General features: G+C 38.2%; 1 protein-coding gene across 1 annotated transcript in view; it reads left to right on the top strand.

The window, feature by feature from the left end:
• msraa (methionine sulfoxide reductase Aa) overlaps positions 1–9,705 on the top strand; it is a 96,923-nt gene extending 87,218 nt beyond the window's left edge. The window contains exon 6 of the mRNA XM_088909071.1: positions 9,018–9,705. Within this exon, the coding sequence (XP_088765197.1) occupies positions 9,018–9,182 (165 nt within the window). The 3' untranslated portion in view covers positions 9,183–9,705. The remainder of the gene's footprint in view (positions 1–9,017) is intronic.
• Positions 9,706–25,680: the final 15,975 nt, after the last annotated feature.

Raw genomic sequence — 25,680 nt, 5'->3', positions numbered from 1 at the left:
ATCGTATCTCCCTGTGCCAGCTTGGATTCATGCCAGCAGGGTGCTTGGCATTTCTTCAGCAGAAAGCTCACTCTCCTGTTAGATACCGATTGAGCAGCCATGCTGAGTTATTCAGCCTCTATAAAATGACAGTTACGCCCTGGTACATAGCGACAGTTTCTGAGGGAAAGTAATAGCATGAGGTTTGCCAGAGCTGATGTGTAAAGAGCTGTATAAAATGCTGTATAGACAGTATTTGCAAATGCCTATAATTTATTCAAGATACAACATATTTTATTAATGAGAGTTTCATGCCATTTAGTGCCTTGGAATTCACTGAGAAAATATGTGGTTACCCTACTGAATTGGTAGCAATTGTATTAAATCAGCCATAAATAAATATCAAAATTTGATTTTTTTCAATGTTTTGAACCACACATACACAAGCTTTAAAATGTTGTCCTGAATTTTGAGTTATGTTCTACATTTGTGGGATCATTTATTCATGACTAAGCAGAGGCAATGGATAAAAAAGATTAACTTTCTTCTGATCAGAGAAGAAGCAGATCCTAAGAGTTAGATTATAGAGAAATCAGATTGCATCACTAGAATTCATTTCACTTACTCAAAGAAAGGTGAGTGAGAAAGTTGTCTTTGTAAAATAGCCTATGCACGAAAAGGTCATTTGACATGGCATCTAGTGGTCTCTTCGAAATCATGCTACGACAAACTGTGACATTTACTATTCACTAACTTTTTGGCCACCCCTCACCTCTTACATTTCTTAAAGTAAAAGACCTTTATTCCTCATCTATTTATTTTATAAGCAGTGAATGGATGGTAGGATGTGGATACTGTGTACCTTAAAGAGCCCTGGGCCCATTTTTTAACATTTAGAATAATAGATATGACTCTTCACATCAGTTCATTCACCTTTGAAAACATCTCTTTCCAAAGTAAGGAAGGGGCTTCAGACAATGGGAGTGTTTGCATCATTCATTCTGTCTCCTGTCAAGCATATGCAAATTAACAGTCATGCACAGACTTTTTCACTTCCTTTGAAGTATTTATATGGATGTTTGGATGAGATTTGGTCTCTCAGGCATTGCCCTTGATAGGTATAGATTATATTTGCTCAATAGATGCCATTTAGTCTCTTTTGATCATTTTTCTTCTGACCCTGGATTAATTATTTCTGGTGTGCTACAAAATTCTGTTTTGGGATCCTTACTTTATAACATGTACAGTATATGCTGCCTTTAGGTCAAGTTATTCAATGGCTTTTAATGAATTTTCATAGTTATCCTGATTAAATTCACATTTCCTTAACTCAACTACATCCTATAGTTAAGTTCTGATAGATCTGACATTCTGTAATGGAAACCTGGCTAGCAATTGAGCAGACATGCTTTTTGATAACACTAATATTAACAGCAACACCTTTTTATCTATCTCGAAACTTTGGGGCTCATGTGTTACTAGTAAAATCTTTTTTCACTGGTGTAATATTGCTGGTTTATGTCCTTGTCTTCAGCTGGTAGAGTTCGATGGGTCAGTTCATGCATTTGTCAACATAGGACTAGTTTATTGTAATGCATTGCTCTGTTTACTTTCCAACAAACTCCTGAGATGGCTGCAGTTTGTTCAGAATGCAACCACTTGTGAAAAGCTCATGATTACATTTCATTTATCTATATGGCTATGTGGCTAGCTTATTGAATGTACCAAACTCCAGAAAACACAACTTGGAGTGATAGGGCTTCTGAATGAGAAATGAGCTTGCATCTTGCTGCAGCTGAAAAAAAAGTATTCAATGTTGTATGTTCTTTGCAAATCAAAATGTACCTTGATAGGAAACATTCGTTTTAGTTAATCTTCTCATAGTATGATTTCTTTTAGATTTTTTAGTGTCCTTATATAATTGTAATCACAATGATATTACTTGCAATAAAATGGTTTCTGTAGTGCTTTCTACATTCAATTCTTTACATTTTGGCTATTTATTTTGACATCAGTGTAATGTATCATTTATTACAGGATATGTAGTTTTGTATTGTAATACTTAATTTTATTTGATACAATCAACAATAATATAAGGACAATACTATAAATTCTGAGAATTTTATAATTTGATAGTTGATTTCTTTTAAAAACATTGCATTTAAATATACATTTTTAACAATTATTTGGTGGTGCCACAAGAAAGAATATAAAGTACCAAAATCTGTGTCACGTAGTTAACTAGATGTCATGTAGCTAAAGTGAATGCATAGCCCTGTGCACATGGCCACTGTAGAATACTGAAATTTCCTCACAGGTTTTCACTCAGTTCAGTTTTCAACAGATGAAAGCCTGTTATATCTATTTCCTTTATTGGAATGTTGAAGCATATTTTGTGTTTAAAAATATTTAAATAGGCTCATCTTTATGAATTTGTTGGCAAGGCAGTAGCCTACTAATGATATAAACGTAGGCTCTTAATGACTCTTTTCTCAGCCTTCTTTTTTTTTTTTTGCTGAGCATTTAAAACTCCAATGTAACATGTTAAAAGAATTAGAAATTGCATGATATGCCTTTAAAAGAATTTGGCCTTGGGGGTAAAATTGATTTACTGCTACCTAGCTCCTGTCTCCAGCAGATGCTCCTGACAGGTGCTCACTTGTTTCACAGCAGATGGTCAGTGAAATTAGGTAGCTGGCAGGTTCCTTCACAGAACAGGTTTTCCTTTCACACATCTCCAAGCACAAATGGGGAGAGAGTTTTGGAACGTGGAGTTCTTGGTTTTTGAACGAGTGTTCACTCCTTCTTCAAGCCTAGGTTCATAATTGGTAGTGTTCTGAAAAAATGAATTCGACAATAAAGGGTGTTGGAGCTTGTGTATTTGGTGTCACAGAGTAGTTCTGTTTACAACTAATAGCTGTTCTATTCCAGCAGCATTTAAAACCATAATACAATCCTGAGGCTTCAAGGTAAGAAACTCAGGACCCTCTTTGCCTGTAGAATCTTATAAAAGAGCTTCTTTGCACATTTGAAGCTTGATGCATTATGAGAAGGTGTCTCTTACATGTGAAGGGGCTCAGCGGTACTTGTTGTGCACATTACAAAATATGCAACTATGATCACACACCTATTTTTTATTACATACATTTTTATTTTCTGCAGACTCACAGCTTTCAAAACAAGTGAACAGAGGGAGAGTATGCAAACTCCACACAAAAAGTACCCCAGGACAGACTCCAGCAATTGAAGACAGAAGTGACCCAAACACTGTGCAGCAGCAGCTCTGAGACCAATCTCTGTGAATTTCATTATAGATAGGTATAAAATTACACTGCCAGTATTAATATTTTTGTGTTTATTCTAGCTTTCTGGAAAGCATTCAGGATCTTATGGTATTAGAATAGCTGAAAATGGTAAGGAGAGGATGATGGGAACTATGAGGTGTGTGACTGTCAAAAACAAACAGCAAGACAGAGATCTGAAGCAAGACAGTGATTAAACTAGAAAACAGGAATTCTAAAGACTATGTGTATACTATAGATCATCTAATGCAGACATAGCTAAAAGCAATATTGTGAGTTAAGGGAATTATGTAGCAGAAGTGATGTTAAATTACTGGAAGATTTCAATTTCCATGCAAAATTTGGGAATTTATCATGGAGAATACTGAAGCTGTAATTGATATGGTTGAAATACTAAATGATTTTTTTTAACTCAGATTGTAAATGTACTGTACCTAATATTTTCAAACAACCAGGGTATAATCAGTTCTGGTACAATCAATCAAAGGAATAGATATTATAGAACCACTGGGGAATGGTGACCATAATATGGAACTGTATCTTTTGATACATTGTTAAATATCTAAAATATTTAATCTAAAATTAGCATTTAGATTTTGAGAAAGGTATATATTGATGGAATGAGGCAGAACTTAGATGTGGTAAACTAGGAAAAAAATGATTCAAAGTCAAAAGAAGAAGGATGATCATACATTAGAAACATAATATTAAATGCTGAAAAGTAATTTTTGTTCCTTATTATGTCCAAGGAAAATATTGCTTAAATGGTTTAATGGAGATCATTAAAAACATCATCAGTAGAAAGAGAGTGCACTAAACCATCTTAAAGATGCCAGCATTCAAAGATAGAAAAATGTATACCAAGTTACAAGCACAGCTTATAAAAAATTAGAATCTCAAGAAGGAGACAAAAAAGAATATTGTAATAGAGACATAAAATAATGTGAAGCATTTTTTAGTGCTACTTGCTGAACAAGTAATAGTAAAAGGCTGTTTAAAACAAATGATAAGATAATAGGAGATAAATAATAGAAGATGATAAAAAAACTGTTTACTTTTTACTGTATATTTATTCATATAATGTTGTCAGTTTTTTACAATAGAAGATAAGTATGCATTACAGTGAGCTCAAGTAGTATTGGGTGATTTTACCATAACTGACTCAGAGGTTCCATAGAGGATATCGCTAATAAATTCTGATCACTTGCCTGGGACTAACGATGTTTTCCCAGGCATACTAAAGGAAATGAGAGGTGTTATTCATACAGCCCTCTGGTACCCAAAAATTGGAAATTGCAAATGTAACACCAATTCGTAAAACAGGGAGACAAGCGGAACCAGGAAACTATAGACTATAGACTTACTTCTGCTTTTCTTCTGAAGTTATGGAGATGATAAAATAGATTAGATTACTTAGAAAATGACAGTATTTTAAGAGACAGTTAACCAGGATTTATAACCTAAATAGAACTTATGTGCTACCATGAATTCTTTGAGCAAGAAACTGATATTGGACATAACATTAAAGCTTATGATATATTTGGACTTCCCTCCTAAAAGGGACTTTTTAGATTCATTGCTAGTCAGGATCTACATCCATGGCTTATATTCTGATATACAGTACACTAGTTAGAAATCTAGATAAAAATAGCAACAAGGGTAATTACAAAAAGATGCATAAAATCAAAGATTGACCAGACATCTGAGAAGGGATCCATACAGATAGTAGGAAAATAAACAAATCATACCCCATGGGCAATGTTCCCTCTAATTTTTAATGGCCTGTGTGCGCAAAAAGTTCAAGTTGTGCAATTGTTTTTCCAGTGACAAAAACTTGTGCGCACTAATTTGAGTGTTTGTAAAATTGTAAACCTGAAATTGTTTTATGTTAATATAGTAATTCTCATAGAAGCGTAGAGATCCAAAAGACCGGAACAGCGATTGAACCAGCCCAGTCATAGAGACTGAGTGTGGAGCGAGCATGAGCAGTGAGGTACAGTACGAGACTACAAGAGCATACTGTAGATATTGATTATCGAGTAGCAATAATAATGCACACAGCCAGTCTCATGTGGTCAATTTTGCATTTTTCAATTGACGACCATGTTTGTTTTTATGTTATTATCATATTGGTTTGGAATGTAATTTTTTGTGCGCAGTTCAATTTCTTATGTGCACTGATTTCATAACCTGTGTGCACGCGCACACACACACAGCTTACAAGCTGAAAAAAGGTTTAAATTCACTTGGCTAGTAAACTCTGAAGCTACATTTTTAGTTGTGGAAGGATGGAAAACGCTACATATCTACATCGTTGGAAGCCAACATGCTACAGTAGCTTCCTTTAAAAAAAATAGTCGGATGAGATCCTTGAATTAATTATCTACCATTTACAAAATGAATGAGATGAGCCTAATGGCTTTGATTGTCACAAATGTTCTTTCTTTTACTAAACATTAGTAAATTATTAATAGGCAGAGAGAATTTTGCAATCACTATTCTGTAATTGGATGTTTTCTTTATATTGGACTTCTGATAACTTAAGAAGACCTTGCTTCTATTATTCAAAATGTTGTTTTCTACAAAAAGACTTTTGTTGGCTAGTCCTACCATTGTAAGTGTTTATTGCACTGATAACTACTGTATAGTGTCTGGCCCTCTTTCAGGTACACTTTTGTCTGAAGACAGAAAAGTAGCATTTGTTGAGGCCTTGAAAGATACCATATTTTCAGTCCTGTTGTTTATTGCACATACTGTAGATAGATTCAAGGCCTTTTCTCTACTTAATAAATACAATGGTATTCAGTGGTTTTCTGTGCCTTCTTAATTACCACAATTATTTGAACAATTAGTCATTTTGAAGAGCTCAAAATAAAGCTGAAAAAGTTTAAACACGAAGTACTGTATCTCAGACTGTTGACAAACTCCTTTTCCTGACACTACCTGCTGTAAAACATCCATAGCACTGCTCTGAAATTGAATCAGACAGTAAAGAAGACTTGTTAGAAGCTGCCTGACTTCTTCTGACTAACACTTATGTTGCTGTGCCATGTGACAGTGTGCCTCTGTCTACTTTTGATCCAAATATTTTGTGCATCGTTGTGTGACCCAGAAAAGTCAAATTTAGTCAAAAAATGCTAGAAGGCTATTGAGGTCAGGCTATCAAATATGACTTTGAGTGTCTTTCTGTGTAAATATTCCAGTGTACTGTATATAGAGAATTTTAGAGTGAGAAAGGAAGTGTGTGCTCACTGTAGGTACTTCAGGTTTTATGCATATTTGGGTGATTTTGCAAACTCAGACATAAAGCACAAAACAATAGACATAAATTGTTGAATGTATTTGCAAAAACACCAACAAGAATTAAGGAGAGATGTCATTAAAGATGTCATTGTACTGTATGTACACATACAGAAATTAAAAAGACAGAAAAAAAAGAAATTAAAAAGACAGTCTTACCCTTAAAAACTACAACTAGTCTATTTACAAGTTATAGTATACAAGTGTTTTTTCAATACAAATTAAAAACCCTAAAGATTTGTATGGATTTTAATACTGTGTGTATAAATTACAAATCTGTCAAAAATTTGTCTTACAAGGAACAATTTTAAGTGTTATACTTTTGCATGTTTTAAGTATTAAGTATGTATTAATTAGCTGTTTCATAATGCTGAAAGCAGAACAATCTGACAGGTTATTCCAATCCTGGTCCTGGTGTATCTGAAGGTATAAATCAGAAAAGATTCACAGAAGAGATTACCTTATTTTTTTCATAATCTTCAGATTTCCGTGTTAATCATACTGGTGGTGAAAGTATCCAAAAACTCCATTTGTGTTTAATTCAGCTACAGTAGATCACATGGACACATTTGACCTAGGAGTCAGTTAATTGCTGTTTGGCATAATCATGTCTCTTCTTTGTTGTGTTACCATGGGACTTGGCCACAGACCCTGAATTCAAGAGGTCAGCCTCAAATAGTGGTCTCAAGCCCATTGTATCTTGATTATGTCATGGGTTTTTTTTAAGATGCCTAATTGCTGGTTTCAATTAGCCTCTCAAACCAAAGCACTTTTCTGATGCACACATGGGTCAAAATTCTTCCTGATGGAGTACCATTCACACCATTATCTCTGAATGTTTTCATGATGGGCACCACAGTAGAAACTGGGTAGGTGAGGTGTATAATATTTAACAAAGTACAGCTCTCAGGTAGTGATAGTTGTGTTTCTATGTTCATCTTTCTTTAATACCCCATGGCAATCAAAAAGTTTATAAAACCTTATACAAACTTTCTGAGGGTCTGTGAAATTACCAAATCCCTAATATACTTCAGAGGATTTACAGCAATTATTCTCTGTGTTTCTAATTATTTTGTGTATTTATAGGGTGTGAATACTTTTGAATATTGTTAATTTAGAAATATAATTATTTTATACAGTTATGATATTGACATATTCAGTACACATCTTCATATAATGTAAAGCTTAGCACTTTTGATTTTTTGACTGTTAAAACAAATTATATTCTCTTTGCTAAATCATCTTTTAGGTTACGTTTGTTAAGGGCGTGAATACATTTAAATTTGTCAGTATACCGTGTAAAGTTACTCATACTCACATACTGTACACATGAAATTACTTATCATAGAAATGGAAATAGAGCAAATTATTGACACTGAAAGAAGAAGGCTCTGCAACAGAAGTATGGACAGAGACCAACACTGATCTGCACCAATTGCAAGCAGGAGGTCCATTTGACACCCATATAAAAAGAAGTCACATGTATTCAGATGTGGATAATTTATTTTTTAGGGTGTGAGATAGCTCATAGCTGGATGGTACTTAAGGTTAAGGCTTAACTTATCAATGTCATTTTACACAAGTGAAAATATTTTGAGATGAAACACTTTCTTGCATGCCTTTGGCCTTCAGTCATGCTGCAGTGGCTTGTGGGATGCAACCATTTTGCTTTGGGGAAAGACACTGCACATCTGGATCATGAAGCCAGACAACTGTCAGCTTTTCTGTTAGCCAGGCCCTAGATGTGATAATGACCTAATTCTTTCTCTGCATCAGTGCTTTCCCAACACATTGTACAAATTTTACTTGTGAAAAAAGTCACCTACCCAGATAAGCATCGGGAATATTTGTGCTCTTGTGTGTTGCACAAAATCAGTGGCTCAGATGGGAAGCTCTTTTTTAACACATTAAATATGGTGCTGTTAAAAAACACGCCTTATTCTTCACTGCAAAATTGAGTGGATAGTAACCATTAAAAAAAACTGCCATGTAAAATAAACAGAAAGGAAAGACTTTCAAGCAAGTGCTGCAGTGGCCTGCAACCATGGTCACAAGATCTTTTTTTTTCCCAGCTGAGACCCTAGGCATCCACTCACTGATCAATTTAGTCTCTGTTTTGAACCTGCAGGACTATGGCTCTTCTACTTTTGAAGCCCTGTATTATTATATTTCCATATCTTTGTATTCACCTTCTCTTCCCTAGCCTCCACATGCTTTTTTGTTGTTAGCTCTTTTGCTCTGTGCCCTGGACTGTCTAAATGTCAGGGCACTAGTCTTTGAATACTGTAGGTACCAGTACTTGGGAGGGCAGGGGAAAACTATTGCTCAGGTTTTAAACTCTTACATGTAAAATGGCTATGTCTGTATTTCAATATTCAGTTTATTACTGCTGCTTAGATAAAAGAAAGACCTCCAATTTTGCTCTGTTTTTAACAGGTCCTGACTGAAAATGGTTATGGACAAATAACCACTGAAATCCGCGAAGGCCCAGAATTCTACTATGCTGAGGATTACCATCAGCAGTACCTGAGCAAGAACCCAGGAGGCTACTGCGGACTGGGCGGCACTGGAGTGTCCTGTCCAGTCGGACTGAAGCACTGACACACCTCTTATCTTCCTAAGACAACGTGTAGCGGAAGTTGCCTTAATTATCAAAAAAGCGCCACGAATCAGAATTTAATTAGCAATTAAATTTAATTGAATTGAATGAGTGTTAATTTAATTAGTTAATTTAATTTAATGAGTGTGAGATACCCAGCCTATTGTCTAAGCTGTACATTTACAGGTTAATTAGGAGTTAGGGGTTTTATAAAGTTAAAAAAATACATTATCTAAACAATGGAAGATGTCTCAATATAGTCCATTTAAATTTCTGTTACACAATGCTTATGCTTTTAATGTAATGAAAAGCTTTCTTGTATTTTATTTCTACAGAAGTGTTTATTTTCTTTTAGGATAATTTAGGTCATCCAATTAGATGAATATGGGCAATACATATACAGACTATAGATTGTGTAGTTTTGAATATCTGCTTTTCTTTGAGTGACATTTGATGCATTTTCATATTGTTGGATTGCCACTCTCACATACTAAGTGCATTAAAATATTTTACTTTCTGCCAGGCTGATATTCCATGTTAATTGAAGCTTTGTCTGTCACGTTGATTGCATATTAAACACATCTTCTAGGAATACAGTAATACAAAACATAACTTACTTCACAATCAAGGGAAAATTGCCCACAGGGTTTGTGCAACTTAACTTATCACAAGTTCCCTCGTAATTAGTTAAACAAATTCTCACGTCTCTATTCCATCAGCCAGGTGGGAGCTGCATTTCAGTAGTGGAAGAAGGGGGTCTTCTATATCTCCTATATATACTGATGGAAAAAAGAAATACAACATTTTCTGGAATGAGAATACTATAGTTATAGCTTATGTTCTTTTACAGAACGTTTTCAATTTGTTTTAAGCCCTCTGACCAGCAATACAGCTTTTGCAGTGATGCATTGCAAATTGCCAATCACACGGAAGCTCGTTAGGTGCACTTTTACCCAACGAGGTCCAGGTGAAACAATGCCCGATCAGGTCACCTTTAAAAGGGCCTTAATTCAAAGCTTAAGTCATTGCAAGAAAAAGGCAATACTTATTCAGTTTTCTGTTCATTTCATAATGCCTCGAATGTCACCAGAAGCAAGGGAGAGGGCCATTGGCATGCTGCCGGCAGGCATGTCATGTGCCAGCGTTGCCAGACACTATGGAGTAAGCCGCTCCAATGTGTCCTGACTGCAAAGAAGGTTTCAGAAGACCGGCAGGACAGATGACCGTCCAACATCCTGTCGCCCTCGATTGACCACACCAAAGCAGGACCGACACATCAGATTGGTCCATCTGAGAGATTGTTTTAGATCTGCCACCATTACTGCTGCTGAAACTGCCAGCAGACACAATGCCCGCATCAGTGACAGCACAGTAAGGCTCCATGCTGCTCTCCTTAGAGCAAGGCGGCCCGTCAGAGGCTCTCTGCTCACACCTCCTAGACGTCACACCCGACTGGCTTGGGCCGGACAGAGGCTGCGATGGACTCGTCAGCAGTGGCATCAGGTCCTCTTCACAGATGAGTCACTCTTCAGCCTGTTCCACGCAGACGGGAGGGCCAGAGTGTGGAGGAGGAGGTGTTGTGTTTATTAAATACAATCAATTATGACTTTTAGTGGGTCTTTTAACTTTCTAGGAGAGCTGTTAAAAATAAAACTTGACCACTTTAATTTAGGATTGATTTGTAATAATTTGGGCAGAAGGACTAAAGAAAGGACTTCTAGGGTGGGCCTTAGGTTCAGGGGGCAGCATGATGGCGCAGTGTGTTTTTTTTTTGCAGCCAACATATCACCCTGCAGCTCACAATTGGCAGCCCACTGAAGTTAAGCTGGTGTGAGCCTGGTCAGTACCTGGATGGGAGACCTCCTGGGAAAAATTAAGGTTGCTGCTGAAAGTGGTGTTAGTGGGGCCAGTAGTGGGCACTCACCCTGCGGTCTGTGTGGGTCCTAATGCCCCAGTATAGTGACAGGGACACTATTCTGTTAAATAGGTGCTGCCCTTCGGATGAGACATAAAACTGAGGTCCTGAGTCTCCGTGATCATTAAAAATCTCAGGCCGTTTTTCGAAAAGAGTAGGGGAGTTATCCTGGCATCCTGGCCAAATTGACCTTTAACTGTCATGTTTTCCTTATAATCCCCATCGATGAATTTGCTCTATGACTCTGTTCTCCTCTCCACTGATAGCTGGTGTGTGGTGAGTGTTCTGGCGCACTATGTCTGACGTCGTATCATCCAGGTCATCCCTGCCTCATTGCAAATGACTTCGCTTTGAACTAAAACTCAGAAATTAAGATTGTATATTTATGATGGTAACTGAGATAACCCAATATTAATAAAATTAATAAATGACATTTAAACTGGTGTGGTAGAGTACTCCAGTGCCTCTAACAATATATGAAGATGAAATTCGTCAGCTTTTTCAAATCTGTGCTTTCTGTTCATTATTAACCTTTACAAACAGCCTAACATTTACATTTAAATGATCCATTTTCTTGATATTCAATACGTACATAACTGTTCATTTTACTTGATTATGAACACTTAACATGATTTTATATTCAGATAAGGAATTTCACTGAAATAAAACAATATCTCACAATAGTCTTTTTTAACTAAGATGTGCATTTGTTTCTTATACATAGTAAGTAAAAGTGTCTAAAACAAGGGTTCTATTCATGGGTGTATGTTTTATTCTATAATTTTTCCTAACTAAGTAGCCACATAAACTACATAAAGGATTATTCAGGATGATCTCTGAAGTGACAACATCTTGATATGACACGAAGGAAAACTTGACATCTTCCCATGTGATAAACTGAATGACATTTAATTCCGCAGAAAACAGTTCAGAACGGCCTGAAGCCTCCTGCCACGATAAGACCATCATCTTGTGCCAGACTTTGATGTGCATCTGACATCAGTCCTGTCAAGATGTATACGATATTCATGTGGACATTTAACGCATCAGTGGTTCCTAGCCGAAGTCCCGGAAGAACACCGTGTCTCCTAGTTTTAGCCCCTGCTGAGATCTTAATCGCAGGCTTACTGGTTTCAGTTTTCTATCTGGGTCATATTTGTACATGTGCTTTCAGCTCTTTAAAGGTCAAATGGGATTGTTAATTGGTATCAACACTGTACTACCTACCAAGTTTCAGAACTCTGCCTACTTGTGGGAGTGTCATACAGCACAATTTCCCATCTGTGTTGGTTTATCCTAAATTGATCAGCTCGTAAGAGCTGTACTGGCAAGCAAGTTGAGAAGAGGATGTGTTCTGTTCTGTATGCTGAAGGTGTTGGAAACGGTACCCTTGAAGTATTGTATTTTTGATCCTCAGGACTAGCAGAAGAATGTTAAATAAAAGTTCAAAAGAGCAAGAAGATTAAGTCATCACTTAGAACATTAGATTTCATTCAGCTGGAAAGAAAAACCAGCAGTGTTCCTCCAAGACCAAGATTTGGAGCCATTGGTCTAGATATGTGACTTTGCTCATGAGCCCATACCATGAACACACTTTTAAATAGTTTCTTTTACATATTTAATTATAGTCCATATTTATAGCTCAAATAATCTAGTTAGAAATCAAAATACTATAGTTAATATTTTCCAATACCAGTAATCCTGTTTCTTTTGAAGTTTCAGCCTTAATCATTTCAAGTCATTTTGAACAATTGGAGAACCTCACAAGAACTGCTGTATATGATACCTTGTTGGAACATACTGAATGAAGAGCAAATTGTTAGTGTTAAAGTAAAGATTTTCAACAGCATTGGCTCTGCAATATACACAATAAATAGCTGTATTATATTTAATATAGCATCCACAAGTTCAAATACAGAAAGTTGAACAGACACTGTAAAAAATGACTCTCACAGAGTTATTCCCGTCAACATGAAAGGGTATGGGTTTTCAATTAATAAAGTAAAAAGGAATCACATCGTAACCCACTTATTTGCTTTAAGCTGTCAGTATAATAAATAATATGGCCATGGTACATAACATTTTTGAACCTAGTCTCCAATTGAATCTAATGTAGCTGACACCAGGACTTGAAGCCTAGCTGTCTGCTGCTCTTCACGAGTAATGGACTGTCCGCTGGATGGGTGTTTCTTCAAGGAACTGAAAAGATGGAAATCACCGGTCAGAGCTGTGAGAGGGTAAGTCTGGAAGTATTCCATGGGGTTTGGTCATTTAGGGTCTGCATTTATGTTATAATGCAGCAGGATGATGCCCTGATACAGTAACTCTGGCCATTGTTAACAAACTGACTCCCTGCAGCTGCAGCTGTAGCAGGTGGTCAAGCATCTTACAGTAACTTAATGTTTGACTGTGACCTCTGTAAAATAATAGATGGTGTGTTGTGGTGTACCTGTGATACAACAGGTGCAGGAATTGTAGAATGCTGTCTGTTAAAAACATTTCTCTCTTAGCGAACAGAAAAAACAACATCATAAGCGTTTATTCAGAACATTGAGCAGTTATAGTTTTTCCATACAAATTTACAAATTATTAAACAGAAATGTATTTAGAAATAAGAACATTCAAATAAACAGCATTATCACTGGAAAGAATTATATGTAGATCTCCCGTGAAACGAACACAGCTTTCTCATTTCCAATGATGAGAGAAAGAGACTGTCTAGAGAAGTTAGCTGTGCGGTGTGTGATTATTTGGTTTTTTGAATGTGGTCTGAATAAAAAAAGTTAAAGAATGTGGTGGACCGTTCTTCAGTTCAAAACTGACCAATAAACTTTGGATCTTGGAGGTTCACTTATCATACATGATCATTATTATATACTGTGTGTAAAGTTAGCTGACTTGGCTTGAGATGAAGTTAACAATCTGCTTTTTCTTGCGAGTCTAAGGCTTGCAAGGTGTAGGTGGTAAAATGTTTTTAGTAGATCTTTTTTATCTGACTAATCTGAGAATTAGGTTATTATGTTTTAATTGTCTTAAATGAACTGAGAAGAACATGAATCACTCAGCGTGGACAAACACTAGATGGCACCAAACAAATGTTATTTCCAGTATATCAAGGCTGCTTTTAATACAGTACTTGAGCTACAGTGCCTTTGAACACATAATTTGGGAAATACTGTAGAATAAACAGTAGAAAGAATAGCCACTTAAACAAAACAGCATTGTATACATTGTGCCTTAGGACAAAATTTGTGTTTGGTGCGGTATTTACACACCAATGTGAAACACTTCTATTAATACAGTACAAGAAGAATTCATAAACTACTCATAACACAAAGAGGCATAGAAAGGTGAATGGTAACAGTAAAAGGCAGACAAATCGATGCATCAAACAAGATTTATTGAAAGAGTGAAGGAACTCAAATAATAAGTATCTGAGGACAGCATGAAGAAATGACAAAATTCTAAACCTGAGAGTAAAGATTACAGTAGATCAACAGAGAGGTCTCATGGAAGATACTGTAGGACGTTATAAGAAGTCTGCAGGAGCAACTTGGACACAAAGAGCCAGAGGACACAAAGGCAGAGATCTGTTAGCGACTTGAAGGATGTCTTCTTCCAGCAGTCATTTAAAAGTACTGATCATATTAATGATATACTGTATAACCATTAAGATTTATATATTGTTTCAGCTTATATTATATATTTTACTTTATATATTGTAAATAGATATACAGTACACTGCAAGAAAGGGACGTAAGTAAGTCTTCAGTTAGTCTTCAGTAAGTCTTTTTAGATACAGCAATATCTTTCAGTGAACATTTGCACATTGCTACCAGCTTCCGTAAAATTATGATTCTACTCTGCAACATCCATGAATTTCTGTGTTCAGCTAGGGAGAAAAAATCCTGTTTGTGGTAAAGATGAGGTAAAATGAGGTAAAGATCTGTGAAAATGTCAAGGCGTAAGGAAGCAGACAAATGCCAATCTGAAATGTGTTTGTGTGTGTGTGTGTGTGTGTGTGTGTTTGGGCTTTTTGGAAACATTTGTCTGGAATTGGTAATAATTCTTGGCTGGTGTTCAGAGAGCAGCCAAGCAGCTGACAGACCTGCTGGCAGCATTAATCCATTCAACTGGCCACTCCTATATCAGACCAGGTGGCTCTTGTACTCTTTGTAACTCCTATAGTCACTATAAATCTGGCTCTACAGGGAAATCTGGCTTCAAGTACAGGGGTCTGGCATCACAGAATAAGACAGAGCTGGAGGTCCTCAGGCCATTTCACATTTTTTGGTGTTAATTACAAATTCAGATCAACCTTAAATCAGAGCACTGCATGCAACAGGTAACTAAAATCAAAGACAAATACAACCAACATAAATCTCTTGAGCAACTTGATTTACTCTATAGAAAACAATGATTTATTTTAACAAAGAGATGAATATTTAAGTTGTAATACAGTATATTCTGTAGCATGTCATACATCATATGAGCCTGTTATTTTAATTAGTTGTGTTATTAGATTTCATAGGCCTTAGTCTAAGCTTAAAAATTACATACAAATAACTGTGTACAAAGGAATTGTTTTGCTGGTGAAACAGCAACATGGAATCAGGCTTTAAAGAAGGAACTCAAAACAGTAATAAAAGAGAACTAAACTATCTCTAACATTCCTAACCGTAGAGTATGTGAAAACATTACACACTGTGCTTGTTAACATTGAGTACAAAATTTTGTTAGAGGTAGGTTAGTTCTCTTTTATTAGCGTTTTGATTATAATTACACGCTCATTGAAAAGATACATTTTCTCTTTATGCATGCAAGGAGTGTACGTTATAATGGTGCCTGTCATGTGGTGAAATCCTAGACCTAAATCAGCCCTCACACACCTCAGGTCTCAAACTTGAAACAGAGGGTCAACTGCATGTACAGTAACTGCTTTTTATTTGTGTGACCAAAACAAAAGAATGGACTTGTATATAATGTGATTAACAATAATACTGTTTCTCCAAAGAGAAAAAAAAGATTTTAATGACCTATTTAATTGCCTCTTTCACCTGTTATTTAACCCTTTTCATTTAGCAGTGCAATTTTTGTTTCATACATATCTCATGAATTGTAAAGCTTGACAAAATGTACATAATTGATACAATTTACAATATGCATCTCATTCAGCTAAAAAGAGACCCAAAATTACAGTGTTCCTCTAGCAAATATGGGTAATCTTTTCAGTTAAAAGAAACTTAAATTTACAACAGCCAAATCAGTAAAAGTATATATAAAAACATATTTACACTGTTAAACAATATAATAAGAAGTAACAAGATATAATCTTATTTTATCAATTATAGCTGTCATACCTTATCCTGTATTTTAACAATTCAATGGTCAATAATCTAATTAAGATGATGACATCTAAAATAAAGGGGAGCATACTCTATAAGTTTGGCATTAACTCTCCTGACCTACAGTAGGTATTGACAGCGACGGCCATAAGGTCATGGCTGACAAAACCCTCTTTCACTTGCAAGAAATGAACCAGGGAGCCTGCTACAAGGGTGAAGATGGAGTGAAAAGATATCCTTAAAGGGGGGCTCAACAAGCAAAATAGTTAAAATTTAAGTGATAGTCCTGAGGGCAAATAGGTTTTCGGTGCACTTCAGAATCCATGGGTGGAAGCTAAGTGGGGTGAATCTGCACCAGTTGGTTGTCAGAAAAAGGAGGAGTAAGAGGGCTGGAGACCTATAGGCAAGTAGTTATGTAGAATGGAGCAGGCAAAGAGGCAGGAGGTGGTTCAAAATGTGGAGCCCAGGCCCAGTGCAAACTAGTTTCATGAGCTCACTTCCTGGGGGAAGAGTGGGAATCAGTGAGCGGAGGAGGGGGACGGTGGCAGCGGAGGAGGGGGACAGGGCAGATTGGGGAAGGGGGAGAGATGTTACAATGAAGATAAGCAGGGGCTGTAGATTTGGTGGGTTATACGCTTGACCAGAAACAGAGAGAAATGGGGAGAGGTATGTGAGTATTGCGAAAATTGGGGGGGCAGTAATGGGAATGGGGGAGGAAGCAGTCATGGATGTCCTGGAATTCCAGGGAGGGTTGACATCAGGAGATCTGGAAGAAAAGAGCAGCCATACAGGGAGACTGTCGTTTTCATAGGTAGATGAAATGCTTGTCCGAGATGGTGAGAAGGCGACTCCCGTCCTGTCTTGTAAGAGGTGAACAGTGGTCAGACTGCCCACCCCAACTGTGGTAGAAAGGCAGACGTGTGCTAAGAAATGAGGTGTGAACAAAGCGAGGAGGGTGACAGCGGCACAGGAGTGACTAAGGTAAGGTCCAGCAATGCCAATTGTGAAAGACTGTCTCTGAAAATACCTAAATGCTGAATATGAGAAAAATTTAAGCAAAGATGTGCTCAGCAGGTAAAATAATTAAGATTGCAAAAATTATATATTACAATTCTAACCTCTCCCAAACTTCTAAGAACTCCATTTAGATAAAATAAGTTAATATTAAAGTTCTCATAAGATTACTATACAGTATTTCCCACAAACTCCCATATAAATATACAATCATCAGTTACAGAATAACAAAGATTTGCTGAAAAGATTGGTTGACAGAGATGGGATCCTCCCAGAATTTATTTTGTATAATTAATCCACTTTTAGAAATACCCTGATTGTTATTAATTTTTATATTTGTGATAACCTTCTAGTACCAGATTTAGCTGTGTATTGTAATTGCAGGTATAGAAAATATCTTACTAGCTCACAGAGAGGATGGATATGATATACTTAATTTTTTAAAAGCAAGTTTATAGTTAATGTCTGACTGAGCTCATCCTTGGTGTACAAAAATAAGGAAGAATAGTTTTATTCACGGCAAGATGGAGAATATTTATTTGTGTTATAATGATGGTAAATGTTTAATGTGTTTCAATATTAAAACATTTTGCCTATCACAAAAACATAATTCAGATAATGAAGGTCTAGTCATTTTTAATACTGGAAATTGTGAAATATGGGCATAAAAAAGTAGGCACTTCCATCCTGTGGTGTCTTTAGGAATTGCAATGATACTTAAATGGAGTATGTGTAAATTATAGTAACCTAGAATAAACCATTTCTCATAATTCTCATAAAGTTCCAAAGTTCCATTGCAGCAAAGAAGTTTTTCTCATGATTTTTCAGTTTTTCTGTGATTATACTCAGAAAATGAAGGTTGTGTTCACATCTTATCATACTGTATCATCTAAGGGAGTGCAAACTAACCTAATTAAAAATGAACATAGATTCATAATTCGCTCAAAAAATTTTCACGTTCTTTAGAAACAAAAGTCCACTTCCAGTCCAGATTTTTTGTTCAGGGTTCTATCAAAAAAGCTTTATTTAATTAATATTCCTATACTGTACATCTTAAGTTTTCTGACTCACTGATTCTGTGTGTTCTGGTTACATGCTAGCCCTCCAAAAATACATATGAATATGCATCTCAGTTTTTATGGATAATACTGTAACGAAATCAGTCCTTAAACAAGTTCAGCAGATGACAGCAACAGACTGGGGCTACAGGAGTGTGCTATTCACTTGGGAGAGATAAGGATTGAGAGAAACTGGAGATAGGGAGAGAAAGGGGGAGCACAGCCTTCCATTGATTTACCATGTGGTTTAAAGAGGTAGAAAGGTGGTCCCCTTATATAAGGTGCAGTGGGGGAGGAGAAGCTGCCAGCGAGCAAAGTCGGGGGGTGATGGCACAGTCCAAGGGTCCGGGGGGGAGTGAAGCACTTCATAGTTCCCCCCTCCAATTACTCATCTCTGAGGAACACGCCTGAATCCTGGAAATGGACTCTCTGTCATCTCTGCCTTGGTGAGTGGTGCATACCCAGCTGTGGAAATGCTCAGAAGGAAACCCCAGTGTTTGGACATTGGGTGAAGAGGGAGGCCTCATTTCCCACCTCCCTTGTCTCCCAGCTATCTCTTGCTGGCAGGTCTGTCTCTTCGGAGGGACTTGGGTGAGAGTAATGAAAAGAGACTGGTGATGAAGTGGCCTTACCTCGATAAGGGGGTTGGCCAGTCCTTGCGGAGCACCATCAGGACCTCCTTGTGGAGCTCCAGGACCATTGGATTGTCCACATTTATAAGATATTTGTCAAAGGAATGTATTCCAGGACCTTCTTCGTCAGCTGCTGGAAAGTGGCAGGAGCATTCCAGAGACCAAAGAGCATGATCTGGAACTTTCGGAGTCTTGGACCCAGACTGGGCATGCTTCAGGCATCAGCTAGAACAGACAGTATCCACTGCAGAGATCCAATGATGAGAACCAAGAGGAACTAACCAGATAGCCCAGGGATTTGTCATCCGGGAGCAAGGGGTAGGAGTTCTTCCACTGTGACAGTGTTTAGCTTACGGTAGCTGAAGCAGAACATCCTTTTGTTCTTGCTGACCGTTACAATGGGGGCCCTCTATAGGCGCTCTGACAGTTTGATGATCCCTGCTTCCTTCATTTCCGCGAAGTCCCATTCAGCAGCCCACTGCCTAGCTCCAGAACGCAAGTGTGGGCACCCCCTGAAGATTTGTCCATGGATTATGAGATGTATTGTCAGGCGTACTGTACGTCTTGCCAAGCCACTGCGATGGCACGCTGAAATTGCTTTATAAGATCCCAGACATACTGTACTCACCTTGCTTTTTCATCAAGCCCCTTGTGTTCCTCTCCCACAGAGTCCAAATCACTGCCGTCCTTGCTCCCTGCTCCTTTCTGTGTGGCGGCATCTTCTGGGAGCGAGGATGAAGGTGGCGTATCATTGTCCATGGCTGGAGGAACTGTAGTGAACTGTAGTAAGTTTTAACATACACAGAAGGGTTTTAAGGGAATATCCTGAGAACTAATTGGAACTTAAAATAAAATTGAAATAAAATTAAATAAAAATGATAAGCAGAGCTGTGGCATTATACAAAATAGGAGAAGATGCATGAAGGACAGTGTTCAATTTACTGCAAGGCAATTCCAATTCTTCAAGAGATGAACAATAAATACAGTGTCCTTTGGCATAAAAATAGAAAAGTACTTCAAAGAGGTTTAAAATGATCCTACAGTATGTTCAGACTTTCTTTCACACTTCTCAAGAGGCTCCATTCCTTAACAGCTTCTCTCATCTCTCTTTCTTCCTTCTCTGCTACTTTCCCTGAGTATGCACAGAAACACTGTGTGCCAGAGAAACTGCAGAAACTTTTAAAACAATACTTAAACTTCCAAGATGAATTGCAGAATAAGAGACTACTCAACGTCATGACAGAGACCACAAGCAGGGGGCTGTGACCAGTTACAACTATTATCATGTTCTCAACTGTCATGAATCTTACAGTGAAATCAAAGAAGCTGAACTATGGTCCTATTATGTCAACAGAAGTTCACCAACCAACAAAGAGAGCCTTCATGAACAACATGATTATTACAAGGAAATCAGTACCTGGGGATAGAAGATTTAAAATGGACCAGGATGAAATCTAAGGCACGAAAGTGAAGAAGCTTAGTTTTGAATAAAGGGAGGGTTCAGAATCGCTTCAGAATAACTGGCAGAGAAGGTATCACTACTGTATCCAAACAGACAGACAGCAAAAAGGCGTGGCAATTGATTAGAGAATGAACAAGAGAAACATAGTGTTATAGTGTTATAAATTAATGAAATGGAGAAGTAAAAGAAAGAAATTCAAGGTTATTGCTACCAACAGAGTGAGCGTGCTCCCCAGACCTATTGCTGTTACTGATGTATGAGTTTCAAAAAACAGCAGTTGTGTCATCTGAGAGAACTACAATAATAATGTTATACATTACTTTTCATTAAACCTTCTTAGCAGGCAGATGGTATACAGTGATTAATGCAAAAATAATAAACGAAGCTTTAATTGGGGCACAAGGGCCGAAGAAGCTTAGAAACAGGGGGCCTTTGTCAAATACAGTAATTGTAACAGGAGCTGGTCCAGGCGCTCCGAGCCCCAGACTCAGATGGTCAGGACGCCATGATGAAGTCTATGCCGTCAGATCTCTCCTGGACCCGCTGGTAGGTGGGCTTCCATCTTCCAATGTTGAGCCCTGAATAGCAAGAGCACCAGGCTTAAATAATGAGGGACAAACAGAGGGCAGGTGCACATAATCAACTAAAATACGAAAGGGCCGGAGTGCCCTTAAGAGGAGGGATTATGATTGTGAAAGTAATGTAAAAGACAAAATAGGAAGTACAATCCCATTTCCTATCATGCCCTCCACCCAAGTGATACACCATTCCCCCTCTGTGCCCCAGCACATCATCCTTTCCCAGGTAACAACCTCCTCCCTCCATGAGAGGGGACCCCAATAATCCCCATCAGAAAGATAGCAGGACCAACAAGGCTATGCTGGTACTGTATCTGCTGCTACTGTATATTCAAGGTTGTATAGTGTAAATTAAAGAAACCACTTCACAATACAAGCTATTAAGGAACCATCATTGTTATAAGTAAACAAATCTAGAAATATGCACCTACAGTACTGTATTGTGAGAAGGATTCAACTAATATGAATATTAAACTCAATACGTTATTCACTAAAGAAACATCATGTGATTTGCACACAGTAGACACTTAATTCATATTGAGTACACCTCCAGTATTCACTAACTGCAGCACCACTAGCCTTGAAGACATTAATGATTATGCAACATAGTTGCTTGATTGTGGAGACTTGAAGACCGTGGGTTTAGATTGTGAGTATACTGAAATCTTTCTAGGAGCAGGAAAGCCTCAGCTACTGTACTGTACAATGACTTATTTCTCTTACTTGGAGTTGAAGCTATGCTAGTTCAGTTCTATATACAGTAAGAAGTGTTATGAATGAGACAAGACCATTCAACCCAGCTGCTATTTGGTTGCTAGAAGCTAAATGATACAAGGATCTCATCCAGCTGTTTCTTGAAAGAAGTATGGCTGGGTAGCTTATTCCAGACTCCTGAAACCTTTTGTAGGAAAAAGGTCTCATTTTTCAATTTTAATGTCCTTTGCAGCCTTTGCAGCCTCTTCAGCTGGAAATAACACATGGAACAAGACAATTTTGAGTGGCATGCACAATAAAAGCCTAATAAACATTGAAGAAACTAAATAATATATATATATACAGTGGTGTGAAAAAGGGTTTGCCCCCTTCCTGATTTCTTATTTTTTTGCATGTTTGTCACACTGAAATGTTTCAGATCATCAAACAAATTGAAATATTAGACAAAGATAACACAAGTAAACACAAAATGCAGTTTTTAAATGAAGGTTTTTATTATTAAGGGAAAAAAAAATCCAAACCTACATGGCCCTGTGTGAAAAAGTGATTGCCCCCTAAACCTAATAACTGGTTGGGCCACCCTTAGCAGCAACAACTGCAATCAAGCGTTTGTGATAACTGGCAATGAGTCTTTTACAGCGCTGTGGAGGAATTTTGGCCCACTCATCTTTGCAGAATTGTTGTAATTCAGCCACATTGGAGGGTTTTCGAGCCTTAACCGCTTTTTAAGGTCATGCCACAACATCTCAATCGGATTCAGGTCAGGACTTTGACTAGGCCACTCCAAAGTCTTCATTTTGTTTTTCTTAAGCCATTCAGAGGTGGACTTCCTGGTGTGTTTTGGATAATTGTCCTGCTGCAGAACCCAAGTGCGCTTCAGCTTGAGGTCACGACCAGATGGCCAGACATTCTCCTACAGGATTTTTTGGTAGACAGCAGAATTCATGGTTCCATTTACCACAGCAAGTCTTCCAGGTCCTGAAGCAGCAAAACAGCCCCAGACCATCACACTACCACCACCATATTTTACTGTTGGTATGATGTTCCTTTTCTGAAATGCTGTGTTACTTTTACGCCAAATGTAATGGGACACACACCTTCCAAAAAGTTCAACTTTTGTCTCGTCAGTCCACAGAGTATTTTTCCAAAAGTCTTGGGGATCATCAAGATGTTTTCTGGCAAAACTGAGACGAGCCTTTATGTTCTTTTTGCTCAGCAGTGGTTTTCGTCTTGGAACTCTGCCATGCAGGCCATTTTTGCCCAGTCTCTTTCTTATGGTGGAGTCATGAACACTGACCTTAACTGAGGCAAGTGAAGCCTGCAGTATTTTGGATGTTGTTGTGGGGTTTTTTGTGACCTCTTGGATGAGTCGTCGCTGCACTCTTGGGGTAATTTTGGTCGGCCGGCCACTCCTGCGAAGGTTCACCACTGTTCCATGTTTTCGCCATTTGTGGATAATGGCTCTCACTGTGGTTCGCTGGAGTCCTAAAGCTTTAGAAATGGCTTTATAACCTTTTCCAGACTGATAAATCTCAATTACTCTGTTTCTCATTCGTTCCTGAATTTCTTTGGATCGCAGCATGATGTCTAGCTTTTGAGGATCTTTTGGTCTACTTCACTTTGTCAGGGAGGTCCTTTTTAAGTGATTTCTTGATTGTGGCAGTAATCAGGCCTGGGTGTGGCTAGAGAAATTGAACTCAGCTTTCCAAAGATGTGATAAACCACAGTTGATTTATGTTTTAACAGGGGGGGCAATCACTTTTTCACACAGGGCCATGTAGGTTTGGATTTTTTTTTCCCTTAATAATAAAAACCTTCATTTAAAAACTGCATTTTGTGTTTACTTGTGTTATCTTTGTCTAATATTTCAATTTGTTTGATGATCTGAAACATTTCAGTGTGACAAACATGCAAAAAAATAAGAAATCAGGAAGGGGGCAAACACTTTTTCACTCCACTGTATATGCTTTACAGCTTAAATATCAAAAGAAACCCTTAGACAGAAATAAAAAATATTTCACTGGTTTGTTATACAGTATTTCTTATAGCAGGGGCAGCCTATCTATATTCAAGGAAAGCTTGTGGTGCCACTGAAGATGTTTCTTTTACACCTTCATAGAGGGTCAAATATTGTGAGCAAAATAACAGTTCATAAAAAACACAGATATTGATCTTAGCTCATTTCAGTAATCTGAGACAAATACGATTTGTTCCATATAGAGTGTTTGTAAGCTGCTGCAGGAAGATGCCTGATGGAGGAAGATGGAAGACTATGGTGGACCACAGAGGATACATGGGCAGTGTTGAAGCAACCAGTGGCAGTGGAAGGCAGAGTCCACTGAACTGAAAGGTGGAGTAGAAATGCATGAGTGTTAACACACAATGCCAGAGAAATGCTGCTGCTGTCCATCTGGAACAACTGCTTCTGTCTCAGCAAGAGCCCCAGCTGGCTGAATTACCTGCCAGTTCCAAGGCTTACTCTACTGATGGGATGGTGGTGAGTGAGGCCAAGGCCACTGTCTGGGATGAAGAAGCTTGGATGTGGACTAGCAGAACAAGGGCTCTTCTTGCTGGCAACTTTGTAGGAGAATTGGCAGACCAGACTGCTGCACAGTGGCCCAAGGCCCAAGGCAAAGCACTGGCTTGCAGTCAGAAGAGGTCTAGTAAATGCTGACTCTAAAGTAAAGTGCTCCGTCTAGAGGAAACGTGGCTTCCTGTAGCTCTGAGAGACCTGCAGGCTTTTCTGGTCCTGGCCTTGGAAGATGTGTGCCTGTGGCTGCAGAAGAGCCAAAGAACCTACAAGACCTCCACTCCAAGAGGGAATGTCCAAAACCAAAATAGAGTCAACAGGCCACCCCATACACCCTGACTGTACAGTAAGTAGGCAGTCTCTCCGATATCTCCAATAAGAAGGTAAACCTAGAGCAGAAAGAGACTCAGTGGTCTGGTCAGGATCTAAGTCAGATGAGGACAGTGAACCAAAAGGCTTCTCAGTGCCAGTGACTTTGAGAGCTCTGCCAGATTTCACCACATGTGAGTCAGAGATAGACAGAGAACTGGCAGGTTGTTCCATTTCCCCTCCTGAGGTGGACAGCAAGTTGGCAAATGCTACACCCCAAGGCTCAGAGAAAGAGTTAGCCCAGAGCGGCGAGAGGCTCAGAGGGCTGCTCAGCATTGAGGCCAAAAGGGAAAATCTGCAGGGTTCACAGCATAAAAATAAAAGAAAAAAATGAGTTTTTTGCTGCTGATACAGAGATAGCGAGAGCTGCTGGATTTTGCAGCATCTCATCTGGGTGATGGGAGTGAGTCAAGCATCTGGTGTGCATCCCTCAATCCAAACAGAAGAGCAGAGCAATTCCATAGCAAAGCACTAAGCTCTTAGGTCCCCTGGTGGCTCAGCCAAAGAAACTGAGTAATGTCATGGAAAAAAAAAAGAATTTTACAGAATCAGATGATATGCAGCAATCCATGGAGCAAGAGAAGGGGTGCTTGCTGTGAGCTCACTTACCAGGACAATTCTAAATCCCCTGAAATGATATAAAAGCACCTGCTTGTACAGGGCAGTGCTCTTATATTACTTCAGGATAGTGAACTAGGCAGCAGGTATGTTTTGCAAAGACCTAGTCCAGACCATGGAACTGGGCAGAAGCTGTGTCATGGAAAGAAATTCTTGGTTCCTGCAGGCAAGGATAGAATCTAAGAGGAACTCTCTATTCAGGAGATTCCTGCAGCTCCAAAGCCCTCATTCAGCTCCTCTGAGGCTGTTCATAGTATATGCAGGA

This window comes from Atractosteus spatula, chromosome 2, assembly GCF_055471065.1.
Source record: "Atractosteus spatula isolate fAtrSpa1 chromosome 2, fAtrSpa1.hap1, whole genome shotgun sequence".
Taxonomy (NCBI): Eukaryota; Metazoa; Chordata; class Actinopteri; order Semionotiformes; family Lepisosteidae; genus Atractosteus; species Atractosteus spatula.
The sequence above is the reverse complement of the archived record's forward strand: the minus strand, read 5'-3'. Positions and strand labels throughout refer to the sequence as shown.